Below are 24,559 nucleotides of genomic sequence, written 5' to 3'. Positions count from 1 at the left end.
TGTTAAGATTGTGATTAAAAAAAGAGAAGAAAGGTACATGGTATCTTTCTGAAGTGTTCAAAATACGCAGATTCAAGGCTGTGAAACGGAGCAGGTGGACCTAGATTTATACTATTTATTTTTTTATTTTAAGCACAGATGCTTATCATTATTATTAACAGAAAACAGTTCATGGAGGAAATGGGCTGGTAACAGAAACGAGAAATAAATAGACTGGTTAGAAACTTTTAGAAACGGAGGAACATTTACAGATACAATCAAATATTTAAATACATTATTTTGTACACTCCAGTATACATTCATTAGAACATTTATCGGATTGAAAACATTTCATATATATATATATATATATATATATATATATATATATATATATATATGTATATATATATATATATATATATATATATATATCAGTATAATAAGTTACTGTATAGTTGTGAATTTTTAAGTTGGTAAATATGTATAAAAATTTCAAGCTGTACACCTATTACATATTTATTTATATTTATATCTATAGGAAAGAGAAAATATTATAAAAGCCATATACATTCACTGTATCTAGTCTACTTTGCTATTAAATCAGTGAAAGTTTGATTAAACATAATCTGTAAATGTGTTTAGATTGATTAAATGTCTCTTTGTGCTTATGGCCTCAGAGAAAGCTGGGCTCGGTGTAGAATTTCAGTTTGGATCTGAGGATAATCAGGATACTCCAGCAGAACCTGTGAAAACAAAACACCGCCTTTACATCCTTTCTTCACTCATAAAACATCTTAATTGAATCTACAAACAGATTTCATTAATGACACAGCAGGAAAGTATGGAGCTTAAAAACTGAATTGCATTTGTTCCAGGTGTTAAGCCAGAGCCTGTATATCTCCCCTACTATAGTAACATGGTGCCTGATTATTAAATACTAAGCAACTCTATACCATAAAATTCTGAGGCTTTTATTCTGTTTATCTGAGTCATACAAACCTGATGACAGACATCAATGGCCTGTGTGTAATTCTTGTACTTCAGATAATTGAAAGCGAGTCTGTATCCTGTGACGAGAGTAAAATTAGCTGTTAGTGCTGTGATTAATATAGGATGATAAATCTGTGTTTAAACTGAAGTTGGGATGCTCTGTAAAATGTAAATAAAAACAGAATGCAATGATTTGCAAACCTCATAAACCCATATGTTATTCACAATAAAATATGACCCTCTATAAGATACTCTTTTTATACCCAGTCATGTTACTGACCTGTTGCCAACAGTCCTCCAGCTGTTACTTTTCCAGCCTTTTGTTGCCCCTGTCCCAACTTTTTTGAGATGTGTTAAGGCCATCAAATTCAAAATTACTTAATTTTTTCCTGAAAATGGTACATTTCCTCAGTTTAAACATTTGATATGTTCTGTTGTGAATAACATGAGGGTTTATGAAATTTGCAAATCACTGCATTCTGTTTTTATTTATATTTAACACAGCATCCCAACTATTTTTTTTATAGTAATAAAACTATAATCATGTAATAACAATAGTCTTGGCATTATATAAAGATAGATTTGATTAATCAACGACTGAGAAATATTTGTGCTCAGATAAAATCCCTACCGATTGCAGGGTCGATGCAGTAGCTGTATTTCCAGGCCAGTTCGTATTGCTTAGCAGCGTCTTTATACCTCTGATCATTCTCCATTATGAAGCCTTTATACTCATATGCCTTGCTGCATGACTGAATAATTACAACGCAAAAAACAGCAGTGTATAAAAGTTATTTTACATTGGAAATGATGTAATTGTTGATATAAAACTAAAAGGACACAGAGTTCCATCTAAGAAACAAACACCGTGAAGCTGTCCTGAAGGAAATATTACCACTAAGGCTAACAATTTCCACATGACATTTTCGTACATTATTGTGTCGAATACAATCATCCAGAAGCTTCTCAGCATTCACATATTTTCCTGTTTTGATGTACATGTCAGCGAGGAGCAGGCAGCTTTCCTCAAAGTCCTCAGCAATACCAGGGGTCCATTGCATGTTGATGATCCTCTTTAGGAAGTTTCTCGCTTTGGGAGCCTGTTTGTGCAGCAACAGGAGTGCCTGGGCTACTACAAGCAATGAGGTCTCCAACATCACCTACAGCCACAGAGGAATCTGATAAGCTCACACATTCACATTTCAGCAGACTGTACTTTTCTGTCTTACCCTAATACTTTATGTTGTGTTTAAATGTCTGCTTGATAAGCAAGTCAGTAGGCCAACAAATAAAATGTATAAAGAATTGTATCCAGAGTAGGGTGCAAATTGTTCGTCTGTTAGACGTTACCAAATGCTTTCCCTCTCACAGCAGCAGCACTCAGTGTATAATTAATACACTCTAATCTGTATAAATAACACTAACAATATTCCTTACTAGCGGTAATATAATGATTTTTAATCACATTATAATGCATTTCTGAGATAATATTACATCAGAATTTGGAATAGCGAATAGTTTGTTTTCAATCATATGTTCATGTATGCCTGTCATCAAACAGATGCAACTCTCACACACACACACACACACACACACACACACACACACACACACACACACACACACACACACACACACACAAATGCAGTTTCCTAAAAACCCCGGTTTACCTTCTTTTCTATCATGTCAGACAGGACATGCACAGCACTCTCTATTTGTTTCGTCTCCTTACTGTAGATCAGACAGAGGTTGTAAAGGATTGTGGCTTTGTCCTGGCCGGCTCTGGAGCGGGGCTGGAATTGTCTCAGGAGATTCTGGGCTATGTTTATTCCCATTAACTTTTCTTCATCAAGGGCAAGTGGCGTACTGGAGCTGGGAAATTAAAAAGAGTATAATTATGAAAAATAGAAGCAAATTTCAAGTTTGTTTATGTTACAGTTTCGTTGTTATGTTACAGTATTACAATATATGTAAACTCTTTAAATGACCTCATCTTAAATATGCTAAAATAATTTGAAAATCTAAGCAAGCAATAAGTATAAGTGTAACAAAAAATGTTTATTATTAAACATTAATGATATATATATATATATATATATATATATATATATATATATATATATATATATATATATATAATTTTTTTTTACAGTTACCTTTAGCATTGTCTATGAGTCTTTTATCTACACACATACCAGGTTTACCCTCCAAGAGTACCTGCCTTTAATAAAGCACTCATTAAGAGTAGCCTTAGGATCTGAGAGCAACCTGTTAATAAGTTCCACAAAGATTATATAGATTATTTATTTAACTGCTATTCTGTATAATTTTGTTTGGTCTGTGGAAATAATAGTGATTCAATTTTGACTGGCAGTGTGCATGTATCACATTAAAATAACTTAGAGTAGAGCATGGTAGGTTTTAATAACATTAGGAAAAAAATGAAAAATACATTTGAAAACATTTGCCACATTTCATTTCTGACAAATGAAAACTGAATTTATACAAGCAGAACATTTAGTAGGTTTCACTGATGTTCCGACAGCAGAAATGGCCAAATAATGTATGTCAAAATCAAAAGTCATATATTCGCTACATATTTTTATGCCTAATCTTTGCCTTTAAAACTACCTACAACCTCTTTTGTATCCTCTGATGAGCTTTTGATCTTCTCAGCTGTAATACTGGCTAGTAGGCCATCCCCAGCACTTTCTTCTTGACACATCTGCTCAAACATCATCTGCCTCAGATGATGTCCGGCAAAACTTCTTCTCAAACTAATTTTCAGTTAATTTTGCCTTGAGCTTTTGGATTATCTTGTTTCAGGATACACTTTGCAGGATGTTTTTGCAGAAAAATGTTCTTGTTACCTTGTTACCACAAACTAAACTAAATGGTGATAAATCACTCTGCGATGTCTGAGCACTCTGTGCAATTAGCAGCCAGTTCTTGCCAAGTTACATAGGGCATACTTTTCAAGATTTGTGATGATAGCTCAATGCTAGTTGTGTGAAATGCCTGCTGAAAGCAGATCGGCTGAAGGCAGCCATGTTTTGAGTGCTAATTAAAACCAAATTTCAGCTTAATTAGACTTTTGGTTACTAAGAAACAGCTTTTTGGACTTATACTCCACCCCCTATCAATGGCCACACTTCAGACTTTGAAGACAAACTCAGAACCTTGCACTGAACATGTATTTCAGGCATAGTTCAAATCCATATGTCCAATCATGAATTACAGCCCTTAGAATAGATTGATGTTGTTAACAAACACAGCATCTAGTTTACAAATCTCAACATGCTTTTGATCATTATTGAGGTTCAAGACTCTCCTAAGTTTTGACATCAAAGTTCTGAAGATTGGCAAAAATAAATAAATAAATAAATAAAAAGATACAAGGACTAGTTTGCAAAAGTAAGTTTCACATATTATGCACATTATAAAAAATTTTGTATGGGTGGAGCTAAATGGTCCAAAAGGCAGTTTTGTAGGGTTTGAGCAAAAGAATCAAGCAAACAAAATAATTTCACTGTGCACCTTATTTTTCAAGAGATACTGTATACTTGGCTTTGTGTACACAAACAAAAATAGCACACCCGAGTAGCCAAACACGTCTGATAGTAGTAGGTTCCTACCTGTACCTACTATTAAGTATTGTGATAATAGCTCAGTGGTAACCCAGTCAAGTGCCTGCTGAAAGCTGACTGACCAAGGGCTTTTTGATCTTTACTGATGTTTGAGTTTGACACCAAATTTGTAAAGATAAGCCAAAAATCCTAGGACTAGTTTGCAAAAGTGGGTTTTGAGAATTTGTCCTCAGAATTGTTAGGAACAAACAAAATTGGGAACAAAACAAATAATGGACCAAACCATAAAACCCAGTGCTAGCACTACCATTTCAGGCACATCTCGGGTTCCCGAATAGTGAGAGGGAGTAGTAACTATTGACCAAATTTCACATAACTTGTGGTTCGGCCTGCACAATTTGTTTTAAGACAGAAATACTGTATATTAAGAAGAAGATTAGAAGAATTAGAAGAAGAAGAAAATCCTAACAAGTACAGTACGGTTCCAGCACCTTCAGTCTCCAGGACCTTCCAACACCTTTGGTGCTTGGTTCCCTAATGGAAAAATTACGTAGTAAAAAAAAAAATAAATAAAATAAATTCCACAAATTTAGTGCTCAGTGCACATTCTGAACAATAAACTTCATAGAGTCACTTAATGGGCCTTTGCAGTGCAGTTCTACTGAATCAGCTCTGTACCTTGAGCCCTCCTCTGAGCTCTCAAACACCTCTCCTCCAAATGTCTTCTTGTCTGGGTTAAGACAGATGTGCACCATCAACTCGAGGGCATCTTCCCCCCATTCGGCATCCCTCCTGGCCTGGTTCAGGTGCATCATTGCCTCCTGTACACGGTACACATGCCTAATACAGACAGAGAATCTTCAAATACACCACCTGCTTAGCTGAGACAAATGTGCAATGAAAATAATGTCATTGTAAAATGTTTACATGTTTTTCTTTGTTAGATAAAAGAATGTGTATAATGTGTTTTTAATATGTTTATCACAAGTCCATTATTATTATAAGTCTTTATTATGTGACCAGGAAACTTCACTAAACAATGCATTTACCCTTTCATTGTCAAACACACACTTAAAGAGGAAACAGCAGACGGTGGTTAGTCACAGAACTAAATACTAAAGAAAAACTGGTAGAGGCAACTTAAATAAAACTATATAAATGCTGATGACCAGGGTCATGTGATTTAGGACTGACGGTTTTTAAAGTAACACTCTTGTTACTTTTAAAAAAGAAGATTTCACAGTGAGGGCTGCTTGATACTGACCAGTAGTAGAGGCCTTTGCAGTAGTTGTAGCCTGGTTCTGTAACCGCAGTTGGAGAGTAGGCTTCACATTTCTCAAAGAAGGACAACACTTCCTCCAGTCTCCCCACCCAGCGTAGCATGTGGAGAAATTTCACCAGTGCATGGAAGTTGTCTGTTCCAAACAAAAGCAACATTGTCATAAAATTGTGTGAAATATATACATATATGGCCAAAATATTGTGAACCTAACCATCACACCCGTATGTGCTTTTTTTGAACATCCCATTCCAGATTTAGTCCCCTTTGTTATTATAAAAACCTCCACTTTTCTGGGAAGGTTTTCTACTAGATTTTGGAGTGTGGCTGTGGGGTTTTGTCCATTAAAACACAAGAGCATTAGTGAGGTCAAGCAGTGATTTCAGGTGAGAAGGCCTGGGGTCCAGTGGACATTGCAGTTCATCCTAAAGTTGTTCAGTGAGGTTTGAGGTCAGGACTCTGTGCAGGCCACTTGAGTTCTTCTCCAGCCTTTGCAAAACATGTCTTCATGGACCTTGCTTTATGCACAGGAGCATTGTCATGCTGGAACAGGTTTGGGCTCAACCCCTTAGTTTCAGTGAACGAAAACTATAATGCTACAGCATACAAAGACATTCCATACAGTTATTTACTGCCAACTTTATGGCAACTGTTTGGGGAATAGACCTAGGGGGTGTGATGGTCAGGTATCCACAAAGCTGTTGCCATTTAGTGTATGTTAGTTTCCCACAAAAACATTTCCAATATCAGTACCTGGATGTTTGTATAGGATATCTGTGTACAGCTTGAGGGCTTCTTCTTTTTGGTTTCTCTGGAACAGCACGTCAGCTAACAGCTAATGTCATGTTAAATGTGCAGAAACATAGACATGACTATTAACATTAAGCTACTGGAACTGGTGGAAGAACATTAAGTGTCAAACATGTATGGTGGTAGTCTGGAAAAAACATTATGTGTCACTGGACTTGAATTTTTTTTTTTTTTAAGAATTGGATGGGAAAAATTGGATATTTCTGCCTATAATGGGTTGCTTTTGCCAACTCAAAATTAAGAAACTATAATTGTATTTCACCAAATTGACCTGGAACTGTTTTGTTCAGTTTTTACTCTTGCCTTGGTTATTCTGCAAAAATATACAAGGCAAGAAAATAATAACTCAACACAGTGTTAAAAACATTGAGTCTGCCTAAAGATATCAAAAACTTTGCTAGTTTCATCAAACAGTGAAGGTCTGGTATTGATCAAGTTGCTGGATAGATACACTGATCAGCCATAACATTAAAACCACCTGCCTAATATTGTGTCGTTCCACCTTGTGCTGCCAAAACAGCTCTGATCTGTCAAGGTATGGACTCCACAAGACCTCTGAAGGTGTGCTGTGGTTTCTGGCACAAAAACGTTAGCAGCAGATCCTTTAAATCCTGTAAGTTACAAAGTGGGACCTCCATGGATCAGACTTATTTGTCCAACACATCCCACAGATGCTCAATCGGATTGACATGTGGAATTTGGAGGTCAATTCAACACCTTGAACTCTTTCTCATGTTCCTCAAACCATTCCTGAACAATTGTCGCATTGTCCTGCTGAAAGAGGTCACTGCCATTAGGGAATACCGTTGCCATGAAGGGGTATACTTGGTCTGCAATAATGTTTAGGTATCTGTTATGTGTTAAAGCAACATCCACATGATTGCCAGAACATTGCCCAGAGCATCACACTTCCTCCTCCAGTTGTCCTTCCTTGGACCACTTTTGGTAGGTACTAACCACTGCATACCTGGAACACCCCCAAGACCTGTCATTTTAGAGATGCCCTGACTTGCTCTGGCTCTTGTCAAAGTCTCTCAGATGCTTATGCTTGCCCATTTTTCAACACATCATCTTCAAGAACTGACTGTTTACTCACTGCCTAATATATACAACCATATATAAGTGCCATTATAATGAGATAATCAGTGTTATTCACTCCACCTATCAGTGGGTTTAATGTTATTTCTGATCAGTGTACGTCATTTAACAAAATGTACATAAGCCTAAAAAAAATCAATTTGTAATCAGATACTGGCTGTCATAATGTTTGTGATGGTCCTGCACTGCATTTGATATTAAATCTTTAAATGCAATTTCTCCCTTTTAACTTTTAGAGGTAAACCTTTAAAATGCTAGAGTTTGTGGTTAAGGTACTGATAAAAGTGGAACATGTTTCAGTTCATGAAAATCCAGTTTTCAGAAGTATATATAAAAAATGTCAAAATTTCACGGTGAGAAGGGTTTGCTCAGGCCACCACAGATATATTGCCTGGGCCTAAATTAAATATGGATTTTGGCCATAATATTTAACCACACTAATCATACACTTAGTTTAAGGCTAGACTCCGTCCATCTGATAAACCTACTCTAAACTACAAATGTACCTACCATGGTGGTGCTAGTATGATTTTCATTGAGCTTCAATATCTTAAAACAATGGTCTTCACAATAATTCAGTTGCTGGTGTTCGTAGTACAACTGAGCAACTTGTAAATGAATCTGCAGAAAAGAAAAAATATATATTTATTATCAAGAAGACTGTCTGTTAGTTCCTTGAACTTCCAAACTTTATAATTTGATGGGCATTGAGGTGGACACTACAGAACATGACCTCTATGTCATCTGGAGTGTAGCTCAGAGCATCTGAATAACACTGCTTCGCTCTCTCTAGATCAGGTTTCCTGCGATACTCTTGGGCCTGTTCACAACAAATAGCTGCTGCCACTTTCCTTTGCTCATCTTTGGTCTCAGGTTGCTCAAATGGCAAACGTCTCATAATCTTCTGCTGGACATCAGAGATCTGAGGACAAGTAGAAACATGCAAGAAAAATAAGAGTTCATAAAATAGGTGTAAAAAAAAAAAAAAAAAAAAGGCCCACATATGGATGTGATGGTAAGGTGTCCACATAATTTTGAATATATAGTGTATTGTAACTGTAAATAAACAAGATAAATAGTCACTGACCTGTTGTATCTTCTCAAGACATAGTTCATTTCTGGCCTGCAGAATTTTCACAAGCATTCTTGAAAATTTTACATCATTCACCATGGTGGTCAGATCAGTACCTGAGAAAACAAGAAATACATAATTGTGTTTTTTACACTCATCTGAGAGCATTCTAAATGTCAGTTGTAAAGGCAGTCTATTACTATCTCAGTGTAACTTCTGTAAGTAGCAATAATGTAGTACCACTAATAGATCATACAGTACAATCATAGAAAAAAAGGGTCCTTTGAGGGTTTATTGGACAATTAAGGGTTCTTTGTTTCTGCCTGCCTAATTTTACCATAGGATTTTACCTGGAGCCGTTTCTGGTCACTTTCCCTTTCAACAGGGTAACACTGATTTAGGGTTCTACATAAAACCTATAAGGGTTCACCCAGAGGGACAAACAAAGGCTCGTAAATAGCATTTGGACCATGTAATTAAAAGCCACACAAGTAAATATATTGTAAAAACATAAATCTACATACAGAACCTAATCTATAATCTATATAAAGGAATTACGGTCTTCATGATCCAAGGCTTTCTGTATGATTTTCTCAGCTCTTTCAGACTGCTTGAGTTTAAGCAGAAGCTCAGCCAAGTCTAAACACACAGAGTCCTTTATGCTGGTGTTGAGAGCAGCTTCATAGTAGTTAACAGCCTGAAGAATAGCACACAAATCAGGGCACATATGAGCAATTAGTTGATCATTCAGTCTATTAAAGTAAGAGACAAACGACATTTTTTAAACAAACAAACAAACAAAAAAAAAAACAAGGTCACTTGCCTCGTTGTACTGGTGTGTCCTCACCAGGGCTTGGCCTATTTTCTTGGCAAGTGTTGCATCATTTGGTGCCATTTCGACTGCTTCTTGATAGACCTCAATAGCTTTTTCAGGCTATGAGATAACAAATACAGTTTGATTTTGTCATGGCTATAAGAATGATGATTAAACAAAAATATCTGCATATAAAAACCCACAAGTACCTCTTGTATCTTCATAAAGGCATCACCAAGCAACACATTAGAGTGAGGTCCTGGTAGCTGTTCGCAGATTTCTCTGAAACATTTACAAACCTTCTTTAGTTTTATAAGAAATGTTCAGTAAAGAATAGCAGGAGTTAGAACAACTATCATATGTTCATGGCCATGACCATGCTGTTTATTGGACAGTGGTTATATGGGTAGTGATTCAGCAATAGTATCAACAGTTAAGGCTGTATATTAGTGAGCTGAAGGTTGTGAGTAGTAAGGCCTCAACTGCTCAGCTAAAGTATACTCATGATCTGGATTCTGCCTGACATATAAGCACTTTGGATAAAAGACTATCCCAAATGAATAAATGTACAGTAAATGCTATTGTCACCACAGACTCAGTTACCCAACCCATCTGTACTGCAGACTGCCCTCCAACAATTTACATTACTTTAATAGTTCTAGAAACAAGCACTATGGTATTTAAGGTTATTATTAGTCTTTGGAAAAGTGTTCATTCACCTGTAGCATGCTATGTAGAGCCTCTTGTTTTTCAATCTTTCAAGATAAATACAGGCCATCTTCTCCTTAGCATGTATGTAGATGGACTCACCCGGCATTATATTTCTCAGTGCATTTAGAGCTTCGTCAATATTATCTTTAGCTAAGGCCAAGTCTACATTAGCCACCATAACCCTCACTTCTTCAGGGGTGCCCTTGAACTGCCAAATTGCATCCTGTATGACTTTTACAGCCTCATGCTAAAAAAAAAAAAGAAAAAAGAAAGTATTGCACATGTATAGTGTTTATGAAGATCCCTTCCAAAGCAAATCCATACCAAAAATGCTCCACATGAAAGCTTATACCTGCTCTCCGTTTAGCCGCAGGGCATCTGCTAACTCCAGGAACAGAGAAACTCGCTCACCGCGGGAGATCAAGTTTTCTTGTCCCTTAATGATCCTTTTGACCCCTGGCATGCTTATCACCATGTGGAGACACTGGATGGCCTCAGACAGCTGCCCAGCTCTCTTCAGAGCTCTGGCTTTGATTAAATTATACTGTGGCTTCTGTCTTAACTGAAAACACACACAAAACATACACACGTCAGGCTTTACAGAGTTTTAATTGTTGTCCTGGATGGAAAAACAGTCACACACAATGTAAATAGATGCATTTATTCTAATATAGTGTAATTAATTCTGGTGATCATATATCCATGCACCATATTCCACAGTTATCAGATGTTACAATACAATTTCCTATATACTAAGAAAACCTTAATGCAATGGAATGAAGGCACTGACAAATATTCAGCAAAAAGTGATCTCTCTGACTCACTTCAAAGTTATAGCTGACTCCCGACTCCAAACTGCTAAGACACTTGTTGTAAACTCCTGCATGAAGGTGAAGTTTGGCCTGCAGTAAGTGGATCTCAGGCATGGAGGGATCTTTCTCCATACAGAGGTTCAGAAAGTGCTGAGCAGCTGCCTGATCACCTTTAAATAACAGGTTGAGTTATTCAAATGATTCGATTGATATGTAAGGAAGAAACTATGACAGAATGCTGTTAGTGGAATATAAACACTGGCAGGTTGGTGTGAGAGATTGATTGCTGATTATATATCAGCATGTCCTTAAGTGTTTTATTCCTCTTACCTGACAGTAGTTAGCCAACTATTACAATTTATTAAATTGTTGTTGTTTTTTTGTAAAACACTCTCATACTTTTAAACATTTATAGTTACATATAATGTTGTGGGCCATTATAACACAGGTTATTTCCTGTTTTGTTTCATATTGCAGCAGCTATAAACATTTGTACCCGCCCCAGCTTCTATTTTTCTCTCTCTTGATGTTAATAATACAGAAAAAAGCAACTTGTCATTTTACAGGGAAACCAAAAAGCACAAAGTCCTCTGTCCTGAAGATTTTCACTATAGCAGAAATCTTATGGTTACACCATGCTTAAACCTGAGACCATTCATTTGTTATTGGCCTTGGATTGTGTCATGTCTGCCATACTGTATATACATGCCCCTGTGGAAGTGGTTACTATAGAAACAATAACATATTAGAAAATTAAATGTACACAGTTTTAGCCACTATAATGTATAGTCAAACACTGTAACTTAGTTTAGTTGAGCCGGATAGCACTGTATATCAATTACATAATCACATACCTGTAAGGAATTTGACATGTGCCATGTAATAGCAGCTGGATAACACACGAGGAGCAGCTTTAATTATAGCCTCTAGAATCATAGAGGCGTGCTTCAGTCCAAAGGGATAGGCTTGACCAGCATCATATGGCATATCCTACAGACAGCAAAACATGTTTGATTTCAAAGAGCAAGGATTAACAAGCCTCAGTCTGAGAGAATGGCAGCCCAAAGGGTAAAACCCACTGGAAAAGGCTTGGGGGAAAAGTGAGAGTGGAACTAATTCAAGGTTTATTAAGTGAATATTATTTCCCAAATGAGGGCAGTGAAAGAAAGGTGGAAAATTCTACCATCAAGTATAAGGAATTTTTGGGAGAAAATAAGAAAAAGAAGTTTTAGCGCACAAAAATGACTGTGCAATGGCTTCAAGTATGAATCTGCTCTGCTCTTGCCTCTCACAGTAGATCAGAGACCTAATCAACACCTGATGTTCTAGGGCACATCCAACTCTCCTAGTTACTAACATACAACTGACTAGGCTAAACAAGGCAAACAACATTAATCCTATGACACCAACACCATAGAAACACATAGGGGGAATACACAAATGCAAAAACATAAGACACACAAATATGGCCCAGAACTTTAAAATGTATAAAATACAGAATAAAATACAGAAATCACTCAACCAATATCTACTTTGGGTAAATTGAGATATATATATATATATATATATATATATATATATATATATATATATATATTAACCTTTTTAGTCGATACATAAAAAAATTCTTAATTCTCCTTTTACATCTGTGCACAACTCAGGGTTATGCATCAAAGTCTGTGATGTAACATTTCAGGATGACAGTGTTAAGAAAGGGGGTTAATGGTGTTGTTATTTCAGTTCTTACAGTTTCTAGTTTATGAGTTTGTTATCTTGATGTATAAATGCAGGATTATCACAGAAATTTAGTTGTGTGGTTGGCGTCACGACCATTAGACTCAGATATTCCACCCGCAACTCACAAAGCAGCTAATATCTTTGGTACACCTTTCTGGCTACAAGCTTCTGATTGTTGAAGGTTGCAATCTGATTTGCTCTCCACACTTCTATATGCTAATATCCAGTGGGAAAATAAGCTTCTGTGCACCATAACACAATGAGCTTTTTGGAAGAAGCTACAGTAAATAGACTAACAATCCACAACGTCCCTTTAAAATTATTGTGAGAGATTGAGATACAGCATGGTTCCTGTCAAAGTATTGTATGTGGTTCTTGGCCGCATGTATTAAAAAAAAAATCATACTTGGGTGAAAGCTAGAGGTATGGGTTGTGGGAACAGTGAATTATTACCATGTATATTTCAAACTATAAGCTGTACAAATATCTAAAAGGGTTTGCCATTCTTGAAAAAAGCAAGAAGAGGAAGAGAAACACCTGACTGCCTGCAAGATGCATGCTGACGACCTGGAGGAGAAAGCTGAGGTTGAGTCTCTGTAAGTATTCCACACCATGCGGTAGCCCTTGAAGAGTCTGAAAATGGAGCTCTGTGGCCTCCTTCAGCAGGGCCACCACACTCTCCTGATCTGCTCCTTTCTTTGTGGCCAGTATGGCTTGCAAAAGTATGATTTCCTGCGAGATGAAGACATCTATGGTTACCAAATACTGTATCTAAAGTTCAATTCAATTTACTTTTATTTATATAGCACTTTTAACAGTGGACATTGTCACAAAGCATTGTTACAGAAGATCAGGATATAAATTTACATTTATCCCTATTTAGCAAGTAAAAACTCCCTGGGATGACAAGAGGAATAAACCTTGAAAGGAACCAGACTCAAAAGTGAACCCAGGATAGTGTGATTATAAATAAAATATAATATGTAATAGCGTAAATTGGCTTAATGAATTATAAAATGGCTTTTAGAGTCATTTTAATAAGATGGTAGTAATAGAGGTTCCATGTTAGAATGACATGGACATACTGCTGAGCCTCCTAGTGATGCATGGAAGAACTCCAACTGCTCTGTTGCTTTCTCCACACGCCCATCCATCAGCTCACACCTGATCATGCCTAAACACGCGTTTAAAAAAAAAATTGGTCCTACAGAATTCCACTGATCAGGTGCATTTTAAAGCAAAGAAGCTATTACGCAAGTGCATTATGAAACAAAAAGAATACTTATTTTGAGTAACTGTCTAGCCTAGTTCCAATACCTGATATAGCAGCCGCACTGTTAGAGTCTATATTCAGACCCTTAGTGTACCATTTGTGGGCCTCTTTGTACTTGTGTTGGAGTGTGAGAAGGTAACCGAGCTCAGAGACTATGGCAGAATCCTCTGGGGCTATGGACACACATCTCTGCAAAAATGACGTCAGCGTCTGCACAATATCTTTATTGTGTCCACACTGTTGGAAAGAAAATATAAAGAACCCTAATCTTAAAATAGCTTTTGGAGTAACATCCTTGGTAATGAGATAATACAGTATACTAAATGTGATTCTAGATGCTATTCTACATTTACAGGTTTATTGTCAAAATTTACAGACTTTCAGCTGTTTGCAATGAATAAACCAAACAAAAGCAATTGAAATGGTTCAACACAATGAATGTTTCAAGTGGTTTCCCTGAATTCAACTGAAAATGCAACTTATATTGTATTCTCAAAATGATTCAACCCCCTGAATAGAATCCCTAACGACAGCACAAATATGCAAAACAGGTGTTGTCTCAAGCACACCTGATGCAACTAATCAAGGACTTCATTAGTTGCACAAGGTGTGCTTGAGCTGGAACACATGAAATACCTGAACTGGCTAGGGGTAGAAAATGTATGAAATACCTGGATGGGGCAGAAAAAGGAAGCTATCAATGGCTGCAACCAGATTTCTGAGAAGGCACTTTGTGAAAAACCATCGAGTGACTGTAAAAGACCTGCAGCAAGACTCGGTGGCAACAGGCACTGAGGTTTCAGTGAGCACAGTAAGGTGCAGAAGTTTTATATATATATATATATATATATATATATATATATATATATATATATATATATATATACAGTATCTCACAAAAGTGAGTACACCCCTCACATTTTTGTAAATATTTGATTATATCTTTTCATGTGACAACACTGAAGAAATGACACTTTGCTACAATGTAAAGTAGTGAGTGTGCAGCTTGTGTAACAGTGTAAATTTGCTGTCCCCTCAAAATAACTCAACATACAGCCATTAATGTCTAAACTACTGGCAACAAAAGTGAGTACACCCCTAGGTAAAAATGTCCAAATTGGGCCCAGTTAGCCATTTTCCTTCCCCAGTGTCATGTGACTTGTTGGTGTTACAAGGTCTCAGGTGTGAGTGGAGAGGAGGTGTGTTAAATTTGGTGTCATCGCTCTCACACTCCCTCATACTGGTCACTGGAAGTTCAACATGGCACCTCATGCTAAAGAACTCTCTGAGGCTCTGAAAAAAAGAATTGTTGCTCTACATAAAGATGGCCTAAACTGTAAGAAGATTGCCAAGACCCTGACACTGAGCTGCAGCATGGTGGCCAAGACCATACAACGGTTTAACAGGACAGGTTCCACTCAGAACAGGCCTCGCCATGGTCGACCAAAGAAGTTGAGTGCACATGCTCAGCGTTATATCCAGATGTTGTCTTTGGGAAATAGACGTATGAGTGCTGCCAGCATTGCTGCAGAGGTTGAAGGGGTGGGGGGTCAGCCTGTCAGTGCTCAGACCATACGCCGCACACTGCATCAAATTGGTCTGCATGGCTGTCGTCCCAGAAGGAAGCCTCTTCTAAAGATGATGCACAAGAAAGCCCGCAAACAGCTGAAGACAAGCAGACTAAGGACATGGATTACTGGAACCATGTCCTGTGGTCTGATGAGACCAAGATAAACTTATTTTGTTCAGATGGTGTCAAGCGTGTGTGGTGGCAACCAGGTGAGGAGTACAAAGACAAGTGTGTCTTGCCTACAGTCAAACATGGTGGTGGGAGTGTCATGGTCTGGGGCTGCATGAGTGCTGCCAGCACTAGGGAGCTACATTTCACTAAGGGAACCATGAATGCCAACATGTACTGTGACATACTGAAGCAGAGTATGATCCCCTCCCTTCGGAGACTGGGCCGCAGAGCAGTATTCCAGCATGATAACGATCAAAAAACACACCTCCAAGACGACCACTGCCTTGCTAAAGAAGCTGAGGGTGAAGGTGATGGACTAAACTGTACTGAGAATCTGTGAGACATCCTCAAACGGAAGTGGAGGAGCACAAGGTCTCTAACATCCACCAGCTCCGTGATGTCATCATGGAGGAGTGGAAGAGGACTCCAGTGGCAACCTGTGAATCTCTGGTGAACTCCATGCCCAAGAGGGTTAAGGCAGTGCTGGAAAATATTGGTGGCCACACAAAATATTGACACTTTGGGCCCAATTTGGACATTTTCACTTAGGGGTGTACTCACTTTTGTTGCCAGCAGTTTAGACATTAATGGCTGTGTGTTGAGTTATTTTGAGGGGACAGCAAATTTACACTGTTACACAAGCTGTACACTCACTACTTTACATTGTAGCAAAGTGTCATTTCTTCAGTGTTGTCACATGAAAAGATATAATCAAATATTTACAAAAATGTGAGGGGTGTACTCACTTTTGTGAGATACTGTATATATATATATATATATATATATATATATATATATATATATATATATATATATAAACTTTATATAATATAGTTAATCACTGATGTGGGATTAGAATATGGAGTCTGAAATTGTCTATCATCTTTCTGCTTAGAAATAGAATAAGTCGGTCTGAGGCAAACGTGTTAAAGACAACCAATTGAGTCTTTAAAAAATAAGATAAAGATTAATGTGTATCAGAGTAATGGAATATCAAAAAAGTAGAGAAAATCTGAAAATCTCACAAGCCAAAGTCTATCAAATATGAACAAAATAGTAACACAGTACTGTATGACTTTATTGCAGAAAATCTAAGTAAGATTCATACAAGATTTACAGCCACTTTGATCCAACTAAATTACTCTAAACTCATATTGCAGCTGAATGATCATCTAAACCACTATAACAACTGGAAAGTGGTTTTTGTCCAAAAAAGTGGAATGTTCATAACAGACCAATCGTGTCACTGAGGTTGGTTTCACTTACTGAAGACAAGCCTGAGATAAAAGAACTATATAAATAAATAAATAAATAAATAAATAAATAAATAAATAGCTGTGCTAAAAAACTGTTAAAGCATCATCTAAGAAAATACCAGGACATGATATCTTTCAGTCACAGATTTCAATCAAGGATTTGCAAATAATCACTATACATGATAAAAGCACAATTATCTTTTGTTAATTACTCATGACCAGAGCTAGATCTAACCAATAAACCATGTAAGCAGCTGCTCAGTGTCCCACAGCCACCAGTGCTCCGTATAACATATGTTGGCCAGATGCTTATTTTCATGACTCTATGTTGTCAGTACAGTTCTAAAAATAGTTCGAATGAGAAAAAGTGTGATTGATTGGGTTTGCATTTCATCATAGATATGTCTTAAATATGTAATACACACAATAGTCTATCAAAATAGTATGCTATTTCAGCTACAGCATTTAGAGTAATCATACAGGCGTGTAATATCTAGACATACCATGCAGTAGACTAGAGTTAAGACATAGCTTGTGTCTTGAAAATGATAAAATATAATAAATAAAAAAATAAGGTAAGGAGAAATAAAGGACTATAGGACAGAAGTCTCTTGACAATGGGTCCTATTTTACTGCAATGTTGAACAGAGCCAAAAGCATAACAAAGAAATATCCCACTGCTCAATGAATCACTTTTAATCTTTAATATTCTCCCCTAATAAAGCAATATATATGCATACTCCAATCCTTTTGATAGATGAAGCAGATGTCTCACCAGTCTGCTGATGGGCATGGTGATCTCCATATGAAGACTGGGAGTGCTGGGCTCTGTGACCACAACTGCATTCAGAAGTAACTGAAGATATTCTTTCACCTGCAGCACATAAATGTTATAAATCTAATGCTGATGTTGTTATGAATGACTAAATCTGGTCATTAGATAACTCAAATGATTTAGCTTAATTATTATACAAATTGTACTGTATATATATATATATATATATATATATATATATATATATATATATATATATATATATATATATATATATGTATAGAGGTGTATTTTTTATTGAAACAATATAAATATGCTACCAGTGCTATTTAAGGTCCAATTCTATACCAAAACTCTGGCTAAAGGTACAAAAGTGATAAGCATTCGTACCTTTAAACCCAAATTCTGTTACTTTTTCCCACCACTCCAGTTATTTGGCACTGTTGCCAAATACGGTTGCTCCAAATAATCACTAAAAACTACATACTGTTCATGAACACCTCCATAATTACCTTCTCTATATCACCGTCCTTCGCGGCAGAGATTATGCATAACATCTGAAGTGCTTTTAAGTTATGTGCATCCAGCTCTAGGATCCTGTAACCCAGATCAAAAGAAAAGATGATTAAATCACATTAAATCAACATGCCCTTATCTAATCAATCAATCGAAACTGATATCAGACCTACCTTTCAGCCACCTCAGTTGTGTGTTCCCAGTTATGGAGTGACAGAAATATGTTCATCTTGAGAACCAGAGCTGGAATAAAGTCAGGATAGGAAGCTATGATCTGATTGATGATATTCAGAGCATAGGACTCCTTCTGTCTTGCCATGAAAAACTCGATCTATGAGCAGATCAACAATTAAAACCCAGGCAAGAGATACTTCACTTGTATATTCTTGTCTCGATGGGGGCTGGGGTTCATTCTTATCATCATTTTTATCATCTTATCACTATAACAACATGTCAAATTCAAAACGATGTACCTTTCCCATCAATCCAAACACATTTTTTGAGTCAGAAATGCCACTGTCAAAATATCGAGTAGCCTGAGATTGTTCAACATCATCTTCTGAGGTCAGGACAATCCAGCACTTAAGAATATGCCCCTATTAACACATACATCAGTGTCTTTATTTTTTATAGTTTTAAAAAAAATCAACATTAATCGTAATAAATTGTAAAACATTTAAATGGCAGCTGCAGCAAGTAAGGAATAAAACATGACAGTTCAAACATTTGTAGGAAAATGATCCACAGCTGGGTGTGATGTACATCCTGGCATACTATTTTATTCCTCTTCAACCTCTTTATTCCTCTTTGCCAATGATTGCAATGTTTCATTTATTAATGAGTGACACACATATGACCATTTATAATTACATTTATGTTGTGGAAAATCTGAGACTAGTTCCTGTTATCACTTATACTATAGCAGCCGTAACCAGTCATTCACTCAGCAGCCTCTTTTTTTTAATCTAAAGAGACAAAATATTCATCTCGTCAACAATATTTCATTAAAAGAATTTACTCCAAACTACAGAATCACAGCTTCCTGTTTAGCCTTTGATCAAACATTCATCATTTGTATTACACCACACAAACCTCTGAAGATCCATTGGATAATTTGAGCATCTTGTCTATGTACACTCTGGCTTTCTGATTTCTCCCCAGAATCCAGTAGAGCAGTGCCACATAGTACAGAGCCCTTTCTCCAGCTGTCCTCTTGGCTCTCTTTAAACAGGACTCCAGCTCAGACACAGCCTCTCCATCTCACAGACACAGAGATAGTGATTAGGGAATTTATATTACAACTTTAAAAGCTAATCCATTGATCTATAATAAGAATTAGTTTTTATATAGCATCTTTTTTCACACTCATCACTAGTTTTACAATTTGGTGAAACACAGCTAGAAAGAAGGTAAATGGTTTGAGAGAAAACACTTATGAGCGAGAAACAAAAATGTTTTTTTTTAGTTAAGACCTATAAAGGGAATAGATGAGAATGATGCTACAAAGAGGTTGTGGATTAGGGTTCCAGAGACTGGGATCCATGGTGCTGAATAACAAGTAGAATGTTCTTTATAGGGAAAGACTGCTGAGGTTTGGATGTATAGTGTCGAGGAGACTGATAGCTGAGTTCTCAATACACTAAAACAGCGGTTCTTAACCTGGGGGTCGGTCAGTAAAAAACACTGTCATTCTTAAAAGTGTGTCGCACTTGCAAAAAGGTTATGAACCGCTGCACTAAAACATAACAAGTGGTTTTACCAGAGATTCCAGTGAAGAGAGAGGTGCAGTAGTCTTTATAAGCATGAACCAGGGTTTTTACATCTTTCAAACTAAAGTAAGGGTTGATGTCTAGTGAGGATGTGAAGTTTAAGCAAAGCATTTTAGCAAGCAAACTAATATGGGGTTCAAAGGAGAGGAAAGATTATCTCAGGATCAGAGGCGTAGCTTCAGGATAGGCAAGGCACTCAGTTGTTTAGGGCCCCCAGTTTTGAGGGAGTGCCCAGAAGGAACAACAACAAGTCCATGAAAATGTCAAATCTCAGTGTGCAAAACTCCCCCATAATTTCAAATGAATAACCCAATACCAGGAACCCTGTAAAGGGGGCCCTAACATGTATGATTTGCACATTATTTATTTAGAACCGTCAAAATTTTTAAAATGAAGAGAGTTTACCTGTCTGGAAGCCAGAAAGAAGATGGAAGCAGGAAGAAGGATGAAGGAAGAACAACAAATAATAATAAGAAGGAGAAGAAAAAGAAGGAGAAGGAAGCAGAACTCTTGTAAGCAGTGGACATAATCTAATAACGGAATAAATAAGGATGACAACTGTAGGCTAGCAACAATTAGCTAGGAGTTGGTCTGTTTGGAACAAGTAATGCTAATAAGTTTGCTAAATTTCTTGGTAGAATTGGTCATTTTGCTTAAATCGTCTTCATAGCTTGGTCTTTCAAAGTATACACAGAGTATAAAAGCTGACACTTTACCAAATGTGTTCTGTTGTAGCCTGAATTATGTAAGGATGCATTCTTTAATTGGGAAGCTTGACTAAGCACAACATTTAGCATGCAGAAAATAATAAGTTTAGACAGTTATCCTACAGTTAGCTCTTATTGCACTGAAGCATAATATACAGTGCCCTCCACTAATATTGGTACCCTTGGTAAATATGAGTAAAAAAGGCTGAGAAAAATTGTCTTTATTGTTTAACCTTTTGATATTTTGCGCAATTGCAAACACAACAAAGGTTTATCCAAAAAAAGACCTTTGTTAAATATTAGTGTGCAACAATTAATGGCACCCTTTTAGTCAATACTTGGTGCTACCTCCCATTGCCGAGATAACAGCTGGGAGTCTTCTCCTATAATGCCTGATGAGGTTGGATTATACATGGCAAGGGATCTGAGACCATTCCTTCAAATTTTGTGTTCAAATTTCAAATTTCCTTCAATTTTTGAGGTCCACGCTGGTGGACTCTCCTCTTCAGTTCACCCCACAGGTTTTCTATGGGTTTCAAGTCAGGAGAATGGGATGGCCATGACAGGGCCTTGATTTTGTGGTCAGTAAACCATTTTTGTGTTGATTTTGATGTATGTTTTGGATCACTGTCCTGCTGGAAGATCTAACCACTGCCCATTTTAAGATTTCTGGTGGTGGCAGTCAGGTTTTCATTTAATATCTGTTGATATTTGATAGAGTCCATGATGCCATATATCCTAGCAAAATGTCCAGGCCCTCTGGCAGAAAACAGCCCCAAAACGTTAAAGAGCCACCAACATATTTAACCGTGGGCATGAGGTACTTTTCCATACGGCTATCTCTCTGTGTGCACCAAAACCACCTCTGGTGTTTATTGCCAAAAAGCTCTATTTTGGTTTCATCTGACCATAGAGCCCGATCCCATTTGAAGTTCCAGTAGTGTCTGGCAAACTGAAGATGCTTGAGTTTGTTTGTGGATGAGAGTAGAGGCGTTTTTCTTGAAACCCTTCCAAACAACTTGTGGTGATGTAGGTGACTTCGGCTTGTAGTCTTGGAGACTTTCTGACCCCAAGACACAACTAACTTCTGCAGTTCTCCAGCTGTGATCCTTGGATACGTTTTGCCCACTAGAACCATTCTTTTCACAGTGCGTTGAGACAATACAGACACACGTCCAATTCCAGGTTGATTCATAACATTTCCGGTTGACTGGAACTTCTTAATTATTGCCCTGATGGTGAAATGGACATTTTCAATGCTTGTGCTATTTTTCTTATAACCACTTCCCATTTTGTGAAGCTCAACAACTTTTTGCCACACATCACAGCTATATTCCTTGGTCTTACCCATTGTGATCAATGACTAAGGGAATTTGGCCTGTGTGTTACCTCATAGTTACACCCCTGTGAAACAGGAAGTCATGGTTGAACAATTTCCTGTTCCTAGTCACCCAGGTGTACAAATTTTTTATATATATATATTTTTAAATATCAATGGGAATATACTTCAAATATATTTTTCTCATATGAATTCATTGTTCATATGTTGTCCAACTAATACTGTCCATAAGTGTGGGCACTACACATGAAAGAGTTCATCAAATGATTTCCCCCCCCCCCCCCCAAATATCAATCACCTGGGAAATATTAGTCGTGATACGTCAAATAAAATTCAAAAATAAAAATAACTAAATGAAATAAATATCTACAGAAATTCTGTTCACCTGTAGTGTCTTGCTTTAAGAAGGGAGAGAAGGGTCAGGAGGAGGGATTAGGGTTGTTGTTTGTTTTTTTGTTTTTTTACATAAGAAGGTAGTGGAGTCAGTGGAAGTGGATCAGGGAATGATCAGGAAATGAGGAATAAGAGGAGAAATCCTAGTTAACAATATACACCATGATAAATTTATGGATCTTGACAGTGCAGAAGAAATCACTTTGGAGTGTGATTTTTGGCTTAGCTGAGTGAGATAAAACTCTGGGTGTGAATAAGACACACTGTGATCTGTGACTGCTCACCGATGGTCTGTCTTTGCCTGTGGGCCCACAGCAGGGCCATCACTGAGCACAGGGAGACCTGAGGCTGGTCCCTCAGACTGTTCAGCTCTCTCATAGCCTCCTGAAAGTGTCCTTTAACACACAACAGGTTAACAATCAACATATTAAACTTACAGCTCCACTACCATCATCATCATCATCACCCTAATCTTACATTACCTTCATTCAGAGCCGCAAAAGCTTTGAAGAACAGGAGCACGGGGTCGTTTGGGTAGAATTTCAGGTAGTTCAGAGCCGTGTTTATCACCTGCCTGTAGAATCGCTCCCTCAGCAGGTATATAAGAGAAGCCTGAGGTACAAAAAGTAAGCCGAGAGTAAGCGCATAATAGCATACCCACACTAGATCGCGTAGATGTAGTCTGTTATTTGAGATGAAAATCCCGGTGATCACTCAGATCATAGCTAAAAACAAACGACTACTTCGACTTACTAAACAGGTCGGGTCTGATTCTGCCATGATGGACTTGTCTTTGCTTTATAGTGGAGTTTCAGAAGATTTGAGCAAAATCCGAGATTGAAAGCGCTATTCAAGCAGGTGAACGGCAGTGTTTGGGGTTGCTAGGCAACACCAGTAAACACCAGTGCACAGGCCGGCTAATCGATCACTGACTGAACCATTGTGTTGAGTTTTCAATTAAATGCTGAAAAACGAGTGTTCAAGTTAAATACTTACAGTTTTAATACTAACTGACTTGATTTCCTTTCTGCTGGGAAAAAAAAAACCCAAAAAGAAATTCTAATGGTTTCCACTACAAATAGGCCTACCATTACAACCCATCAGCTAACAATTAAAACCATTACTGGACCTTAATGGTATACACTAGACATAACATGCCACCAATAAAAGGCAACAAATTACCAGTAGAGACCCAGTACATTTTCCATTATAACCATTAAAACTATTACAAATTCTGAGGGTTTCTACTGTACTATTTTCTCCCCTCAGCAGGGCTGTATCTCCACAATACCTCATACTCCACCTTACCCTTCATGTTTCCATATACAGTACTGTGCAAAAGTCTTAGGCACTTTTTTTGTTTTGTTTTTTAAGTACAAATTATGTTATAAATTTTTATTTTATGATCTCTGCATTATTCAGGATTATTACATTGCCTTTGCAACAAAAAATGTAATGTTACAGAAAGATGTTTGTATGCCAGACCACTTTTCAGACAAAAACAAAGATTGCTGGGTTCATTAAAAAAAAATTAAATAATTATGACAATCGAAGTCTATGTGAGATGTTCAATAGAACTTCCCAGCCAATTTCCTTATAAAAGTGCACAAATGTTACCGAAGATGACTGCTTTCATTATTTTTTAAGTGTAGTCACACTGTTTACTGCTCTTTATAGGATTTTTTTTTAAATGTAGAAAATGTTTAATTTCATTATTTTTGAATGCAGCTGTGTTTTACAGCCTTTCTTTGTATGTACCCAAGACATCTGCACCATACTGTGTATATAGTAGACATAAGCAAAAAAAAAAAGCAATGTTAAAAAAAAATATATATAGGCCTATATATTATATGCACACATCATGAGGTGCATAATAGAGTAATTGAGCTGGGTTTTTT

At 37.1% G+C, this 24,559-nt stretch overlaps 1 protein-coding gene across 5 annotated transcripts; it reads right to left on the bottom strand.

Moving 5' to 3' along the window:
- Positions 1-435: 435 nt before the first annotated feature.
- Positions 436-24,286, bottom strand: ttc21a (tetratricopeptide repeat domain 21A). 5 transcript variants are annotated; one of them, XM_053635323.1, is made up of 29 exons: positions 23,415-24,283; positions 23,144-23,273; positions 22,946-23,056; positions 19,546-19,712; positions 18,927-19,049; positions 18,627-18,784; positions 18,450-18,534; positions 17,938-18,036; positions 14,210-14,402; positions 13,978-14,066; positions 13,430-13,624; positions 12,010-12,145; positions 11,168-11,325; positions 10,696-10,905; positions 10,352-10,590; positions 9,842-9,914; positions 9,642-9,752; positions 9,377-9,515; positions 8,834-8,934; positions 8,480-8,668; positions 8,257-8,367; positions 6,592-6,673; positions 5,824-5,974; positions 5,238-5,399; positions 2,643-2,844; positions 1,905-2,132; positions 1,604-1,724; positions 982-1,049; positions 436-725 (listed from the first exon to the last, which is right to left on the bottom strand). In XM_053635323.1, the coding sequence occupies exons 1-29, from the start codon at positions 23,439-23,441 to the stop codon at positions 648-650; spliced, it is 3,936 nt and encodes a 1,311-aa protein (XP_053491298.1). In that variant the 5' UTR covers positions 23,442-24,283; the 3' UTR covers positions 436-647. The 5 variants fall into 5 exon arrangements, with proteins under 5 accessions (XP_053491298.1, XP_053491281.1, XP_053491289.1 ...); XM_053635306.1 differs by having other exon boundaries at positions 8,480-8,934; positions 23,415-24,284; XM_053635314.1 differs by lacking the exon at positions 18,927-19,049 and having other exon boundaries at positions 8,480-8,934; positions 23,415-24,284.
- Between the last annotated feature and the right edge of the window lie 273 nt (positions 24,287-24,559).

This window comes from Ictalurus furcatus, chromosome 1 (genome assembly GCF_023375685.1).
Source record: "Ictalurus furcatus strain D&B chromosome 1, Billie_1.0, whole genome shotgun sequence".
Classification (NCBI taxonomy): Eukaryota; Metazoa; Chordata; class Actinopteri; order Siluriformes; family Ictaluridae; genus Ictalurus; species Ictalurus furcatus.
Note: the sequence above shows the minus strand (reverse complement) of the source record. Positions and strands in the feature narration are given on the sequence as shown.

Coding starts and splice junctions, on each gene's coding strand:
- ttc21a (XM_053635306.1), bottom strand. CDS start 23,441: ATGGCAGAATCAGACCCGACCTGTTTA. Junction 8,368..8,479: donor ACACTCCAGATGACATAGAG/GTCATGTTCTGT, acceptor TCTTTTCTGCAG/ATTCATTTACAAGTTGCTCA. Junction 2,133..2,642: donor CTGACATGATAGAAAAGAAG/GTAAACCGGGGT, acceptor CTGTGGCTGTAG/GTGATGTTGGAGACCTCATT.